This window comes from Falco biarmicus, chromosome 5, assembly GCF_023638135.1.
Source record: "Falco biarmicus isolate bFalBia1 chromosome 5, bFalBia1.pri, whole genome shotgun sequence".
Lineage (NCBI taxonomy): Eukaryota > Metazoa > Chordata > Aves > Falconiformes > Falconidae > Falco > Falco biarmicus.
The window spans coordinates 83,642,404-83,659,573 of record NC_079292.1 but is presented as its reverse complement, the minus strand read 5'-3'; the positions used below and the strand labels follow the sequence as shown (position 1 = coordinate 83,659,573).

The following is a 17,170-nucleotide window of genomic DNA, read 5'->3' as shown; positions in this document are numbered from 1 at the left end:
AGAGGACAGCTGTCACAACTGCTTCATATTTCACAGGAACTTTTCAATCACAGGTACCTGCATTTGTTCTCCTGAATGAACACATAAAGCAGGAACCTTCAAAGGCTTGTTTAGGGTGACTGGTAAGAAGATTTTTTTTCTTCTCCTTTAAACTTGTGCCGTGTAGAAAGATCCAGAGGAATTACATGTTCAGTGTAGTCCCTTTTGAAACTCCATCCCTGTTAGCAGCCTTATTTCCTGGAAGGAATGATCCTGCAGGTGATTAATCCCATGAAAGCTGAGAGACTGATGGAACTTCTTAACTGTTAGACCTTCTAGTTAGAAGTGTCAACACAGAGACCAGGGAATATTTTCCAAAGCACAGCTGTCAGCAAACAGAGCCCCAAGAAGAAAGACATTTGAAATGTGGGTAAATGGGAGGGTGCTAAGAGCCTACCTCCTGAGTCAGGGTCAATGCCAGAGCTATGCTGCAGAGTGCAGATACCTCAGCTAGCTCGGTGTGAGGAACTGCAGCCTGGCAAAACCACACACAGCTAGTTTCTGCACTGCAGTGGTGGTCCTGTCCATTTCCTGCATGGGAGGTGTCAGACTCAAAAGTGTGAAGAAGCTGAACCCTTCACAGGCTTGTTCACCCTCCCGAGAAGCAAAGCCCATGAGCATCATGTTTTCTTTCTTTTTCTTTCTGATAAAAGAGTTGATGCTCTAGCATCCTAAGGACAAAGGCAATACAAATATGGTCAAGAAAAAGAATATCTTATTAGATCAACTGATACACTTAAAAAAAAGCCTGCTACACAGCAGTTTATTTTGACTGCTATTTAGAACCGAGAAGACAAACCGCTTTTTCCAGCTGAGTCAATAGTTCTGGTAAAATGTACTATGTGCCTAGGACAGCTGCATATAAGGAATAATTACTTATTTCTAATAAAAGGAATAATAATTAGGCATTTTGTGTTATGATATCCATGAGACTATACAAAGAAACAGACAAAAATGCACTTGAATAACCTCGTGTTACATTTTAATCCCTTAAAATTCAGTGAGAAATACCTGAATTGCTCAAGAAGAAAGAGCAGAAAGACAGGCAGTAAATGAAAGCCCAGAGCCCAGGCTACACGGAATGTAAGACTCTTCTCCTTCTCTGAAGCTTCAGCAAGGCTTCTTTCACCTGCTTGTTCCTCAGGCTGTAAATCAGGGGGTTCAAACTGGGGCTGATGAGACTGTAGAAAAGGGAAAGGACTTTCTCCCTCCCAGATGAGTTACTGCTCCCAGGCCCCATGTACATGAAGATAGCGTTTCCATAAAACAGACCCACCATGGTCAGGTGGGAGCCACAGGTGGAAAAGGTTTTGTGCCATCCTGTTGCAGAGCGGATGCACAAAATGTTGGCCAGGATGTGCAGATAGGAAAATAGGATTAAAGCTAAAGGGCAGAGGAGAAAGCACACACAGATAGCAAAGATCAGGACTTTATTGGCAGTTGTGTCAGTGCAGGCCAGCCTTAAGACAGCAAGGATTTCACAGAAGAAGTTGTCAACCTCGTAGAGACCACAGAAGGGCAGGTGTAAAGCAAGAGAGGCTTGCAGTGTACCAAATATGAACCCAAAAGCCCATGAAACTGCGGCAAGGGTGAGGCACACCCTCCAGTTCATGATGAGGGCATAGCGGAGGGGATAGCAGATTGCCACATAGCGATCATAAGACATCATGGCCAGCAGTACGCACTCCGTAAGTGCAAAGATTAAATAGAGATGTGTCTGTGTCCCACACCCAGCAAAGGAGATGGTTCTGCCTTGTCCGAGGAGGTTCCTCAACATAAGGGGGACATTGTTGGAGGCAAGGCAGATGTCCAGGATGGAGAGGTGGCAGAGGAAGAAGTACATGGGACTGTGGAGGCGGTGGTCCAGGCAAATAAGCACAAAGACAAGTGTGTTTCCCATCAGAGTGGCAGAGTAGAGGACAGAGAAAAGGCCAAAGAGGCAGAGCTGCAGGGCTGGGCTGCTGGAGAACCCCAGGAGGATGAATTCTGTGACAGTCGTTTCATTCTGCATGCTGTACTGGAGATGAGGCAGCACAAACTGCGGCCAGGGAGATCTGCAATGGAAGGAGAAGGAAAAGGAAAGAAAATTGAGTTTTCCTAAGAACGTTGCTCCCCTTTTACACTGCAGCTCCCTGCTCCTTGTTTTTCTTTCTGACCCCAGTGGAAGGTGCATACTGCCCTCACCATGCTGAGTGATATAGACCTGAACTGCAAGCTCTAATCTCTGCACAAACTTTGAGCAGTTCTGAGCAATCTTGCACAACTTTACTGCCTAGTTTGCCTTTAATGTTTTTCTTTTTCTGAGCTGTTGTTTTTTTCTTTTGGGGCATGGGGGTTCTCTGTTGGAGAAAATAACAGCTGTCTATGATGATGAAGATTGCAGGTGTCAATTAAGGGGAAGTCAGAATATCTTCAAAGGAGCTGTTTTAAATTATGTTTTTTATTTTAAAAAATATTTTTAAATAAAAAAATAATAAATTTAAATATTTATTTTAAAAAAATTAAGATTAAAAATATTAAAATGAACCCACAGTTCACAGAATAATTCCAGTTTTACCATTAAACCAATTAACATTTCTAATCTATTGGTAAGTCCTCTTTACCTTAGCAAAATGCATTCATACTGAATCCTCGGTTGCTTGATCCATTATTCTATATCTAACTTCACTTCAGATTGCTGAACAAACTGAGAGCTACACTGGGATGTACAGCACATAATTATTGCTAAAAGAATGTTACTTAAATTTATACACAAGAGTTTCCTTACCTGTAGCATCTGGAAAAATGTGATTTGTTCAGCTCTGTGGTTTTTTTAATCAGGAAAACCTTATTACAAAGTTCTGTGTACTTTCTCAGACAACAGGCAAAACAAAGAGCTGTTCCATTCTGTTCATCTCTCTATGTTCATTTGTTTTTAAAGCCAAAGTTTTCTGACTAATGTGTCTGAAGGGACACCGTTTTGATTGCCAACAGGCAGCACAAAAATTAATCTCAAGTATAAATCCCCAGAGTTACATACCTGAACTCTGGGGATCCTTCCAGAAAATAAACATAACTTTATTCTGAAATGGATGTGACATTGTTCTTGCACAGCACTGTACTTACTGGCCCTTCATTCATATGGGTTTCTTTACTCTTAAACATGGTCTCCTTCATCACTTTCCCCTTTATGTCTTTGCTGACTCGTAGAACTTCCCTGCCTCCAACAGCGTATAGAGCTTTTTGTTGCTGAGATACTAGTATAGGATAAAACCTGCGGTTAGGAGTTGCCAAATCTAGTATCTCGATGCAGTACACTGCTGCAGCTCCACATCCCCACGTTTGGCCAAATAGAGAGGCTGAGCATGTGTTTTCCAGCTGGCACTCATCGTAGATATGCACACATACATACATATGCCCTGTCACACAGAGCCACACTGACTGAAAACAAAGCCTCCACAGCATAAACAGCCTTGATCCTGTTCCCTCTCGGGCTAATCAGGGTGAAAGACACTCAGTGGAAGATCTATACATATGCAGAAGCCATATGGGTCCCATCAGTAGCTGACCTTAGACAGCCTATCCAGCCTTTGTCCTCAGGATCCCATGGTTTACCAGCTCCCTTGGGGTAAAACCACACATACACAAACAGGTCTCTTCAGTAGCTGTTCCAGGCCTCCAACCCTGCTAGATTCCCTGGTGTCTCCCATAGCTGGCTTGGGCCTCTCTGGTCCACCCAGTAGCTGTCTCAGACCCTCTGGTCTCTTCAACATCTGGCCCAGACCTGTGGCCACTCCAGTCCCTGGATCCCAAGACCCTTATTCTAGCTGCTGACTAGTCCAGCCTGATGCTCACCAGAGGCTGTACTCCCTGACACACACACCCTCACAATGCGCACTCACTGCAGTCTCCACAGCTGCTGGTGCCTCCGGTCCATGGTCCTCTGTGGCCCAGGCTCCCTTTCCGGTTGCTGGTGCTTAGACCTTACACACTAAGTAGAGACGTCCTCCCTCAGGAAACGAGAAATGGAACTTAAGAAGAAGATGGGACAGGCTGTGGTGGTATCGTGAGCAAGTCAGAATAAACAACAACCTGTAGAGTATTTGGATCATGGGGTTTATTTAACAAATTAGCCCCTACTTGATTATTTCTCTCTCACACACACATGCACACCCACACTCATACTTGTGAGCAGATCAGTTTTTGCACATACACAGTGCTACAACCCAGAGACCACAACTTCCCTTCCCAGCATGGAGTTTACTGCAGGCCTGGGAAATTCAGGCAGAAAGTCACGTTGGGTTCCTTCTGTGCAGCTGCTCACCATCACTAGTTTCAGAGGTTGGTGGTCAAGGTCCCTGGGCATCCCCTGGCATTTGTCTCCATGTGGCTCTCTGGTCTCCAAGATCTTCCTTCACCTCCAGGATACTTCCTCCAGCCAGGGTCGTCGCCTTTTTATTTCTGGGTCCCCTTCTTCTTCTCAAGATCCCTTTTTCTTTTTGTGAACCCTTCTTTCTGGCATCACCTCTTCTTTCTGAAACCTGCCGCCCTCAGTTTCCCCAATCTAAATTGTCTATGTGAGTAGTACAATGCCTGATCAGCCTGCTAATTAATGGTTCTGTCTCCTATCTCTTTACTAATTGCGGGATTCAGGACATGCCAATTTGCTTATTCCAGGTGTTAACAAAATTTACAACCAGCCCAATAATGGTTGCAATTAGCAAGTAGCAGGATTCTGCTTGACAGTTCGGAATTCAGTTTCAAACGTTCACCCACAGACCTTGCTGTACACATGCACCTCATCAGGTGTTGCTACCTGTGAACATTCATAGTCTAAGCTATATTTTTGTCTACAGCAGGTGTTCAGGTGCAGGGCATGGCCAAGGAAGCGCATTCCCCCCTTCAGTCTTTGAGGTTAGTGGGGGAGAATCAATACTTGTCTGGTGGGTCTCATACCCAGACAACGTGGTTGACCCCTCTCCTGTGACAGCCCTGGGACAAGCCACATCAGGGTGCTGGAGCACCTGCTGAGGTTACTGGGGACCCTTTTTCTGCCATCGCTCCTTCGTACTCCTTTGTGTTTGTGGAGATGAACCTTTAACCATACAACCTAACCCTTTCAACACTGGGAAAATGAGTCTGGAGAGGGCCCAATGCTGAAGACTGTCGATGTGAAATGCTGCCTGTAAGAGGCAGGAGACCAAGCTCGTTTTCTCCCGAGCCTCTCTCTCAGAAGCAGTGTGTGCAGCGTGCTCTGTTACAGCGGCTGTTCTTGTGTCTGACTGCCTTGTCCTGGCTACAGCACCCTGCGCTGGGGGAATGCCACAGAACGCAGGGAGGGGGCTGCTTCCCCAAGGGCTGCCAAGGATGGTTATCCGAGCGCTGCTGCAGGGGCCAAAGTGGGGCAAGGAGGGAGGGAAGGGAACGCAGGAATGAGGAAGCTGGGACTACTAGGGTAGATTGGGAGGTGCCCAAAAGGATCAAGAATGCTGTAAGCACAGGAATAGCTGAGAGATTCACTTTGAAGCCCTTTGTTTAACCATCCCCTCAACATCTGGATCTGTTCTAGTTGCTGAGCTACCTTGCAGTTTGTCAGCCTGTTGTAGAGATCCTGACTGGGGGGCCACTGTACGGCAAGGAGCTGGTGATCCACAGAACAACCTGAGCCGGCGTAGGTCTGTGCTCTGCTGTATGCACAGCATGGCCTTCAGGCTGTGTCCCCACACACGTCCCTTGGCTGCAGGATAAACTTTGGTTGGTGATTGTAACAGAGGAGCCTGCAGAAGCTACTGCTTAGTACCAGAGATTGCACCACCTGCGTGGCCCTCCCTCTAAAGTGCAGCAAGAAGCCCTCATGTGAACATCCTTTATGAATAGAGTTGTTTTCCTCTAAGAAAAATTGTACAATATCTTGAATGACCAAATAAGGAGGAATTTCTCCACAGACGGGATCTGTACAGCGTGCCAAGGGAAAATCCATCTGGGGTCTGCCCAATGCTGCATGAATGCAGGGTACCCAGAATCTGAAGGGACATAAGATTTACTTGCTACCTATAAGTCTTTTCCTACTCTATCTCACTACAACAGCAGTTTTATTAAATCATGTATTAAGCCATTCTTACTGAGATCCAGAAGAAACCTGGCACCATCTCCTTCTCCCATCTCATCACCCTCCCCTGTGCAGAACACGTGTGTTCTAGGAAAACCTACCAAGTGTAACTTTTGGGATGCTCTCTTCAGGGTGGGAGGGGAGAAGGTTTGATTTCAAAGCTCTGGCCAGCTCCTACTCTTGTAGTGTTGCCATGAGCAGGAGGAAGATAGTGGCCACACATAGTGGGCAGAACAAGACATCACCAGCTCACTGTGCAAAGGTTAAGGTTGATGCTAGACTCATGGAAATCCACCTTCCTTGCTGTTCACGGCCTCTAATTCAGTGATGGAATTAGAATGCCACATTCCAGGATATTTAGTCCCATTCTGTCCTCCTTCAGTCTGCTAGTCCTCCTACATCACAATTTCACTCCACTTATGAAGATCCCTGGCCTTATTATGCCCTATAATCAGTGTCCCTATTGCCTCATTATTCATAAGGTGCTGAGCTTTACAGCTCCTCTCTCCCAGGCATGCAATGTCACCTGAGACAATGCTAGCTTTGATTCATGCCCCAGGTTCCCACTTAACTGCTGACACCTCCTCAGCCTTGCCACTGGTGCAACCTACCCAGTGTAGCTCTCATCCTCCCAAAAGGGACCAGCAGTGAGGCTCCTATGCCTTCGATGAACGTGGTCCCATCCAGAATGCATCCTGCTACAGTCAAAGATTGACCAAGGCCCCTCTGACAGTCAATGCAGCCACAGGAGGTTTGGCGAGTGCCAGCTGGGCTGCCTTGGAAGGGTTTCCAAGTGTCTATAGCCAGAGCTGGGGAGAGAGGTGAGGTGAAAAAGGTGCATACCTTGCTCCTTGACTGGTTTCTAGCCCTGACTTGGATATTTTGGAAGGACCCATGAGACAGATGAGGTTCAACAGTGCCTCGGACCTCAGCTCTGCAGCTGTTGTGGTGTTAACCAGTGTTGTGAGTGCTTATTTTCTCTTGAAGATCTTCTGATGTCCATGGTTCTGTTAAAGTCTAACCTTATGGCATCACTGGATTTCCTAATAATCTTAGCTATATTAAAATTTCTTGAGGTTATGGTTGGACAGGAAAGCTTGCAAACATGATGCAAGTCCTTCTGAATGGCTGCTGAACTCTTCCTAGTTTACTGAAAAGTGCGTCTACATGGTTTTAAGGCAATCTCCTGGTGTTTTGGGAAAGGAAGGCCATGACTGGAGCCTGATCCTGCACCCATCGAGTTCAGGAGCTCCTTCTGGACTACAGTCCCTCAGACCATAGCAACACTGCACGATAGTTTCCAATCAAAATCCGAAGCCTAAAAGCACAGCAGGAATTTTAGGTAACACTGTGGTCTGATGCTTGGTCAGCCTTCTGGACTGAAAACAAACTGTCATTCGTAGATGTGCCAATGCACATCGAATGATTATCCTTGTACCAAGGAAAGCCTTGACCCACTTATCATTCCGCTTAAGGTACAATAGGAGATATAGTTGGTCTATTTTCTTTTGCCATTCCCCACTTGCCATATCACCTTCTTGGTTCACAGAAAACTCCTCAGTTGTCTCTCTCAGTGCCTTCCCACTTCGTGCCACTAAAGCTTGTGGAATACTCCCCAGTTGTAGGAGCTCTGAAGTAATGCATATCCTTGTATTTCTTGTAATTGAATTATATTAACTCAGAGAACAATGCTGGACATTTTATGCTGATATTTAATTTTTTTTTTTACTATTTCAGTCTGTTTAGTTTTGGAATATGGAAATTTAGAATATAAAAAATAAGGAAAATGTAGTTTGCTGAAAATTTGACCAAGAAGTTGCTAATGAAAACGGGTCCAAGTTTACAGGGAAGACTGAAATTATGAACTATCAAATAAACCTAAATGACAAGGTCTGAGAAGTGGAATTTCTTTATATTCTGAGCTCTTCAATGACAATTCCGATAGAGTTAACTCGTGGGTTTCTATTTTATGCCATAAAGGCATATTGCGTTAGGTTTACTCACTGATTTCCTGACCCAGAAGTTTGTTTTGTGACTTGCAACTCCAGTTGTGCTAACAAGAATTTACCATGTTAATGTACTTTGCTATTTACAAATAATTCCAAAGAACAGTTAATGTATTTTTGAAAAATATGCATTTAGTTGGCTTTGTGCATTAGACTGTGTGGAAGGAATCTTCCCTAAGATCCACCTGAAAATTGAACAGTTTTTCAGTTGTAATGTTAAAAAAGACACTTTCGATATTTTTGAACAGAACATTTTTGGGGAAAAGAGCTTTCAATTATAATTGCATTGAAGTTTCCCTTCATTTGTTTTCTTTAATTTCTGAATTAAAACTGTGAAGTTTATGGGATTTTATTATGTCCCGTTGATGATCCTGTTACCAATTAGTCCTAGGTTTTGATTTACTACAAAGGCTCTGCCCTAGAGGTCTCACAGGATATATAAAGGTGTGACTTGCCTGAATTGCAAGTATTCAGAAGACTTCTTCTATGCCCTGCACTTCTAACAGCTCATTTTCCTCCCAATAGGAATGTAGTTACAATGTCTATCCCCTTTCCTTTCCAGTCCTTGTCAGGAAGATAAAAAAGACCACTTCTGGCATCTCAGGGAAGACATTACTGGCAAGGCTGAGCAAAGTTTGCATCAATCTGTGATCTTAGAGTTGTCATCAAAGGTATGTTTCTTTCGGTAAAAAATTCCAGCAGTTTCTGCAAGTCAGCATTTGGATTCTGATATTATATATGTAGGTAAGCTGAACCATAGGGTCCTGAGAACTATAAAGACCCCAGTGATTTCTAGCGCAGCACGACGTCAGTGATGAAGGATTTAGCCCTGTTTCTCTCCTTTATAGCACTATTTGCTTTGAAAGAAACAGTACCCTGGGTTTGCCTTTCCTCCTAGTTCACTCTGCATTGTGATGAAGCCATTAATTATAGCTAGGTTTTACTTAAAACATTAAAATATATTTAAATGTGTTAATATAAGGTGCTACTGGCACTAAAAGTGAAACTGAATGAATCAGTGGCTTGTTTTATTGGGTATTACTAGCTTTTGAATACTGAACCGCAGAAAGAAATCCTTCGTATGTTGAAAGGCTTGCTGGATTTTATTTTACAATGTCAGATGAACAGTGAGGATTTTCTCCAAGCATAAAATAGTCTTTTCTTTGCCCTGTATTTGAACTGTCTGATTTTGAATACTTTTGCACTTTTAGACCCTCTAGTCCCAGAACACCAAAATTCATTATGTAGTGAGATAAACCATTGAGAATTCAGCCTCAAAAAATCCCCAAGTGCTTTTCCCCTGTATGTTCAGTGCTGTTAGAACGAGCTGCTACTCTGACTTTGGAGTAAGATAATGAACTTGGTTTTCTTAACATTTCACTGCATATTGAACAAACAGCAAAGAAATATCTTATCATACCACATTTAATAATATTCCTAAACCAAACAGAGATCTTGCAAAGAAGCAGGGAACTTGAAAAGAAACAAAGTTATCTTACTTACTGTTCCTATTTCTTAACTGTAGAAATACTGTCCATATGTGTCAGAGGACTGCTCCCTGCTTTGGGATTATGAAGGATTATACCGTGCTTTGGGATTATGAAGGAGAAATGGTTTTGTTGCTTTTCTCACCATTTAAGTCCGGTTTCTTTTTCTCAATGACCTCTTTCTAGATCAGAAACTTTATGATGAATGAGACCAAAGTGATGGAGTTCATCTTGATTGGATTTTCAGATTTTCCAGATCTACAGATTCCATTATTTTTCTTCTTTTTCTTGACTTACCTGCTCACCCTCACTGGAAATGTCCTGCTAATGACAATTATTAGTCTTCATCGTCACCTTCACATGCCCATGTATGTCTTCCTTTCCATTCTCTCATTTTCAGAAACTTGTTATACATTTGCTATCATTCCCAAGATGCTGGTAAATCTAATAACAGAACAGAACTCCATATCTTTCACTGGATGTGCTGTTCAAATGTTTTTCTTTCTTGGCTTTGGAGGCACTAACTGTATGCTTCTAACAGCAATGGGGTATGACCGATGTATGGCTATATGCAAACCTTTACATTACAAATTCCTGATGACCAACAGAGTCTGTAGTCAGCTAGTGACCTTTGCAATGGTGACTGGCTTTACTGTGTCCCTGATAGTAACCTACTTTATATTCACATTGACTTTCTGTGGAGAGAAGGTAATTAATCACTTCTTCTGTGACATGGCTCCTGTCATTCAGGCAGCTTGCACACAAAATAATGGAATTGAGACAGTAATTTTCATTTTTTGTTTTGTGGTTGTGCTTGGCTCATTCTTGTTGATTCTTCTCTCCTATGTTTTTATCACCAAGACCATCCACAAGATCCCCTCTGCTGCAGGGAAACGTAAAGCCTTTTCCACTTGTGCCTCCCATCTCACTGTTATTGTTGTGCACTTTGGGTGCGCCTCCACCATCTATTTAAGGCCAAAATCCACCCATTCCCTAAAGGAGGACATTCTGATTTCTGTCACTTACACTGTGGTGACTCCCTTGCTGAACCCTGTGGTTTATAGCCTGAGGAACAAGGATGTGCACATGGCCCTTCGGAAAGGACTGGGAAGAAAATTGTGCACATGGATCAGATGAAAGGATCTCCTTGAGGTTTTGGTGTGAATGGGCTGTACTTTGGCACTGAAAAAGTAGGCTACAATTCAATATGGAATAATGCTGGTTGTCAACCTGGATAATTCTATGATAACCCATAACAGGAGAAACTGCATTACAAAAAGCTGACCTGCAGCCACCACTTGCTGCCAGCTGTGTTGCTTACAGTTTTGAGCTGGTAAGAGAGCTAAAAGACCATTGAAAAGTTATTTTTATATAAAGCTAGAAACTCACTGTAGCTGTTTCTGGAACGCTGAGGTAGCAGAAGGGAAAAATTCCCTTTTCTAAGGCACTCATGTCATAAACTAAACTATGGACTACTAAAAATCTGGCAGAATTTTAAAAGGAAAAAAGAAATGGGAATAATGAAATATGCCTTCTCTGAAGTGGATCATTCCTGATTTCAGCATGAAAAGCACAAACATTAGCATGGTACCTACCACATTTGAATAGCTGGGCCTGTAAGAGCACTGCACAGAAGTCACTTTCCTTTCTCCTGCGTTCACAGACCCTAGAAGAAGTTAGACTGGAAGAGACCTCTGGGGATCCCCTGGCCCTGCACCCCATTTCTGCTATTGTTGTTGCAACTTGTGCACAATGTCTTGGTGGGAGAGAGACAAAGGTGCTGTTAAATCCAGCCAGGGAGCTGACATGTCTCTGATTCTCCTCTATTGGAAAGCATCTGCCCTAGCTCTGCCACCCAGCAAAACACCGTCATACCCAAAGGCTGGGCTGGCTGTGCACACCACAGCAGACTTTGAGGAAGCAGTATGTTATGTATCTGCAGGATGTGGATCCAGCATCTCGCTCAGGGCTCTTTGCTGCTCATGCCCGAGGTTTGCTTCCAGTTCCCTCCCTCAAGTCTTACCTCCCTGACCAGAGATACGGGTGCCTTTCTTTCCAGACCTTCCTTCACATCACAGGGCATGATTGCCATCACAAGCTATGTTGGAAGAGCTTTACATCTCCTTGTTTAAGAAAGGCCAGGTCCACAAGGGCATCTAAGCACATAAATGATAGCTAATTTTTTGCATGCTTTGCAATCAGGGGCTTTTTCTCCATTGCCACCTCCCCACAGTCACTTGTGGTGCTCCCAGCAGCAGAATCTGCTCATTTTGGTCCCTGGGGAACTGTCGGGTTTGGGGGTTGTGTCTGGGGAGGGATTTCACAGTGGGTATCCATCAGGAATCAGGTCACCCCTGAGGTGTCAAGGGAGGCAGAGCTGAAGAGCACGACAGGGAAGGGAAGAGCAGGTGGGTGGGTGACAAGGGCTCTTCAGGGAGCAGCTGTAGGTGGAGAAGTGTCTGGAAGAACTCCGGAAGAAATGGCTGAGAAGGGAACTGAACCTCAGATAAGCGAAGGGTGAAATCCCAGCTTTTACCTGACAGTGGTCGGGCACCAAGTGCCACAGCAGCAGCAGCGGTGGCTCTGCCTGGGCTCCCACAAAGGCGATCAGGTGCCGGAGCCCGAACCCAGCGTGTGGGTCTCACGGCCCTACTCAGTACTTTGGGTATCGGAGCCGGCGGGCCGAGGCGCTGCCCGCCCAAACGGCACAGGGGAGGGTCCCGCGGTGCCTGGCGAGGAGCCGCATGAGGCGTCGTTAAGGTGGCAGCGGTTCAACGATAACGAGTCTGACGGGGCTTCTGCACGTGGCACCGGTGATTCCCAGTGCCGTTGCTGTGCCGCAGCACAGGCCACGGTGGGAGCTGTTAAAAGTTCACAGTTCTTCTTTTGCAAAGCGTTGACGTGCCCGCTGGCGACGGTGTTGGGGACTGGCTGTGCAGGGCCCCCAGAACAGACCTGGGGAGGTCCCCAGGGCTGTGAGCAAAGCCAACACCACGGCAGCTCCTCTCCCAAGAGAAGGACACATGGTGACCTCTGCTCCTCTGCCTTCCTCGCCACGGGCAGCCCCGCCAGCACCACCTGGGCAGCAGCTCTGCCCTTCTGCCGCAGCAGCAGAACGCTGCAGGCTCTCCCTGGGACTGCCGCCTACCTACCAGCCCACGGACCCTCCGCAGCGTCCGTGCATAGGTGGAACACACCTCGTCCTGTGCCTTGTCCACTCTCGCGTCCATAATAAATATAACCCTTCTGTCCACAAGCACATGCACAAGCGCTTCTACACCTGTATGTCAATGGCATCTTGTCAGCAATAAAAGCTCAGCTCGCGCTGGTGTTACGCAGAACCCGAAAATGTGCTAGTGTGGCTGGGATTGCTGAACTCCTTCTGGGGAGTCCAAACCAGCCTCATTTCATTTCTTTATGCGTGAAAGGTGTAACACAGAGGGCTTTGCCCAGTCCCTCCCTCTAGCTCTGCCTCTGCCTTGCCCCAGCAAATACGGGACTCTGTCCTCTCCCACTGTCCCGTGTTGCCCCCGACGATTCTCTACAGCTCCAGGGTGCCCTGCTGTCCAGAACATTGAATCTGCACCTGTGAGCCACTGCTGACCCCTTTGCCTCTCTGCAGCTGTTTCCTTTCTTGAATTCTCCCCTCCTCCACTCCAGTCTTGCCGCATAGCTAGAAAAAATACCCTGCGATTACAGAAATGCAAAATATGGTGCCTTTTATAGACAGAAATCCTGGTGCCGTTTTTTAACACATATCAGTATGGGTGAGATTTAAGGATGTTTTGCAATCATACGTACAAGATAAGGTATCTCTTTCACATGCCAGGTTACCTCGTGACGCACCCCTCAACACCAGGAAAGGGGAGAATCAAACCGGTGGTTACTCTTGGCTTGCTTTCCAATTTGCAGATGTGGGCTGGTTTTTTAACCTTTGATGGCCCTGCTGTACTGACAATACTTTACATCTCCTAGCGCTGCAGCAGGGGACACTGTTGCCTTTGGAGACTGATTATTAGTCAGGAATACCTGCTTTTTTCAGAAATTCCCCATAGCATCAGTATTTATCCTCAGTAGCATTTTCACCAGCAACGGGTTTGTGGTGCCACTGAGTTCATTTCCCAGGTGTCCTAGAGATGTGTTTACGTGCTATGTATTGTCTCTGAGGTGCAAAGACAATGGGGGATGGATGTATCTTTGCCCTTGTCTCCACTGGAAACCGCTTCTGGAACATGTTAGGAAAGGGGGACTGAAAGAAGAGGCTGTTTGAACTGTTCCTTGAGTCAAAGCGCTTTGTGCCTCTATGATGAAATCCTGCAACGAGCTGGGTCATGTGTTGGTAGCAGTTTTGAGTGGAATGCAACAGCAGGCAACACACTTCCCCATGGCACATGTGCCCTTCTTTCCTCTTCCCCCTCTTCCCACGGAGTTCCAGGGGAAACTAGACGTAAAGGCTACATGCAGAAGACCTTGCAGCGTGGAAATAAGCAGGAGAAGTGGGGAAAATAGCTAACAGAGACTGTCAGAAAGCAGCTTTCCCTGCCTTGACAGGGTCCCGAGTGGAGATGCCCGCGATGGGAAGATTGCACAGGAGGGCCTGTCCTTGCGTGCTTTGCCTGGAAGAAAGGTGCGCAGTGTGCTCAGGCTGGATCAGGCTGGGGGCTCTCTGAGAGCCACGGAAAGAAAGGTGTGGAGACACCGGTCACCAGGCTCAGCCTGGGCAGGCAGCTGTGGGAATTGGGGTGCTGGCCATGATGAGCCCAAGTGCTTTCCCACCCTCCCCAGCCAGGAAGGGCAAACGTGGCTGGACTGTGGGCTACTCTGCTGTCTCTGCTGCCATATTCCCCCTTGGGACGGTGCTAGAGGAACCGCCAGGGCCCTTTGCTCTTCCAGAAACTTTCACCCTCGCCATCCTTCATGGCCTGTGCCCATTCTCTGGGTGGGAGATCCCTTGTCCCCCTTGCAGCTGCTTTCAGACCAAGTGCAAACCTGAGCTGGAGGCAGGTGGTGCCCATCAGGACCAGTTGCCCTCCAGGCAGGTGGGTGCCCTCCCCCCTCAGCAAGGGCTGTGCTACAGCCTCGCTTTGCAGAGCTTTCTGCCTGTGTCCAACTGCCCGCCTTTGGCCAGCCAGGAGACACTAGCCCAACATGCAGCACAAAGTGCCCCATGTCCTGGCTGCAGCAATAAGATGTCACTGACTCTTTACAGCACTCTCTAGCCAGAGTCCAAGAAGGGCTGTTAAGCTTGAGTGACCAGAGACGAGGACATCCATCTTTGATCTGGCAGCATGTTTCCTGCACACATGTCCCATCCTGCCTTCCCTCCTCCTCCCTGTCCCCCAAGACCCAGGACAGCTGCTTGCTATTGGGTGCAGCTGGACCGCAACTTGGAGGACCCCAAAGAGGACTTTCCAGCTGCCAGACTAGGCTGCAGGGGTCCAGGAGCAAGAGGTTTGCTTCAGCTCTGGGGCTTAACTGTTCAAATACTAAAATGCGTCCGGGGACCCTGAGTAATCTCTCTGAAGACTCTTCCCCACTGGGACAGTTCTGGATGTCACTGTTTAAACAAAACTCTCGACTGATGGCGTGCTCTCACCCACTGTGTGAGAGGCAGTTGCTGTCTCCTGACTCGACTCTCCATGCTTTTCTGCGTAAAACCTGTGAAGCATGCCCCACACACGCATGGCATTGCAAGGGCTTTCCTTGTACCATTAGACCACTGCACTGGATTTAGCAAGAGCCTTGCACACAGGACAGCCCCTACCTTGCCTTCGCGGAAGGACTGCAACTCTCTGTCTACCGCTGGTTCTTTGCCATGCAAAAGAACAAACCACATGTAATGGTGGCTCTGTTTACTCTTACTAAAGTGCTCATGTCACAGCGTGGGGCCCTTAGCTGGAGTGGGAAGCAGAAGAGCTGAGGGTGTCCTCTCCTGTGCCTCCAGCTGTGGTCACTGCCTTTGTAGAAGATGTCATATCACACAAACCTAAACTACTTATTTCCCACTGATGTTTAACCCCTCTTTATCTGTAAAAGGCCAACCATTTCCCTTTCTAGAGGGTATTCTCCTGCAAGAGAGGCCTCACATTCCCATCATCAGCACAGCCTTTTTCTGCACTCTAATTTTGGTTTAGAAAGAAAGAAGTAATATATAGTAATATTCTTTATTATTATAAATACAGAAATAACAATAATTCTTTCTAATAAGAAAGAAAATTTAACTTTTCTGACCAGAGATGCTTTAACCATAAGGGGATTCCAGATGAAGCAGAGCCTGAGCACCAGCTTGTCTCCGTTTCTGTTAGGAAACATTTCCCAGAGTTTATCACGCTCACAGGATGCAAATGGTCCATGCACATCCTGTGACCAGCTTTCACAGTCATTTTCAGCAGATGAACTTATTGTTTCAAGCAGTCTTTTTAACTATTAGTCTTCCAAGCTCATGGCTTTTTATTTTGTGCTACTGAATTGTTCTGTTGAGTTTTAAAAGTACTTATGCAGTCAGCTAGTTGGTCTTATTCACTGTAGCTTGCTGGCCTGAGTATATTCCAGCAGGTCTGATATATTTCTTTCACTTCCCTAGCTCTTCCAAAGTCACGTATTGCCTCAGTTGTGCTATATTACATGCTCAGATGAGCAGATGTGAGATTTAGGGATGCAGATAATTCTGCTGTATTCCGCTATTTTGGGGTTTGAGGATTCTTTTGGTACCTTTGTTTGCTTGGTTTTACTTTGTAATAGTGGGTTTGTGGTTTAATTGTGGAAAAAAAAAAAAAAGAAAAAAAAAGCAGTTTATAGTTGAATGGATCCTTCCCCGGGTATCTGACTTTGCATGGGTTTTTATGAGTGCAATAGCAATTAATGAACTTCATGTATGACTACCAACCTATATTTTGGGAAAGGCCTATTATTCCAAAAAGGACGATGAGAGTGTAAAATCAGCTCACATGGAGGGTTGTTTTATAATGGATACTCCTATCTAAAAGCTATTACAGAACTTCATTTACCCTGTGTTCTTACACATTACCTGTGTAAGAAATTTTTGTTCTAATTTACAGCTTTAAAATATTCATAAACTCTTGGGCAAACATTCTTCAGCACTCTCCTACATTATTACTTGTTTTTAACTAGCAAGGATAAACAATTCAAGATCATTTAGCCTGCTCAAGTATAACAGAAACTGTATCTGACGGTTTTTACAGATAGTGCTTCCCTTCACCTATTCCAAACAGATTCTACCTTTCTTAAATTCTGGTGATCAGAACAATGCTGTAGAGTATTCTGGATGTGGTGTCACTATTGCTTTATATACCAGCACCTAATTTTTACTACCTTTGCCCTGCATACATCCTCTGATGTAACTGGTATGGGATCTTTACAGCCACAGTATATTCCTAGCTCCTACTCACACTCACGGGAAATACTATTATGCTCAGATCCATCTCTTTTTGAACCCTTTCTGATTCAGAAAGTTCTGGCTACCAGTTCCTATATATGTGGCCTTGCCATTTGCGTTATTGAGTTTCACTCCATTTTGATTTTTCCCTTCC

At 45.5% G+C, this 17,170-nt stretch overlaps 2 protein-coding genes across 2 annotated transcripts; one reads left to right on the top strand and one right to left on the bottom strand.

Annotated features, from left to right (window-relative positions):
- Positions 1-1,111: 1,111 nt before the first annotated feature.
- On the bottom strand, positions 1,112-2,050 carry LOC130150273 (olfactory receptor 2A12-like). The gene has a single exon (XM_056341024.1). It carries the CDS (start codon positions 2,048-2,050, stop codon positions 1,112-1,114), a length of 939 nt encoding a protein of 312 aa, XP_056196999.1.
- A 7,762-nt stretch (positions 2,051-9,812) lies between these two features.
- LOC130150165 (olfactory receptor 10R2-like) lies at positions 9,813-10,757 on the top strand. The gene has a single exon (XM_056340818.1). It carries the CDS (start codon positions 9,819-9,821, stop codon positions 10,755-10,757), a length of 939 nt encoding a protein of 312 aa, XP_056196793.1. The 5' UTR covers positions 9,813-9,818.
- Positions 10,758-17,170: the final 6,413 nt, after the last annotated feature.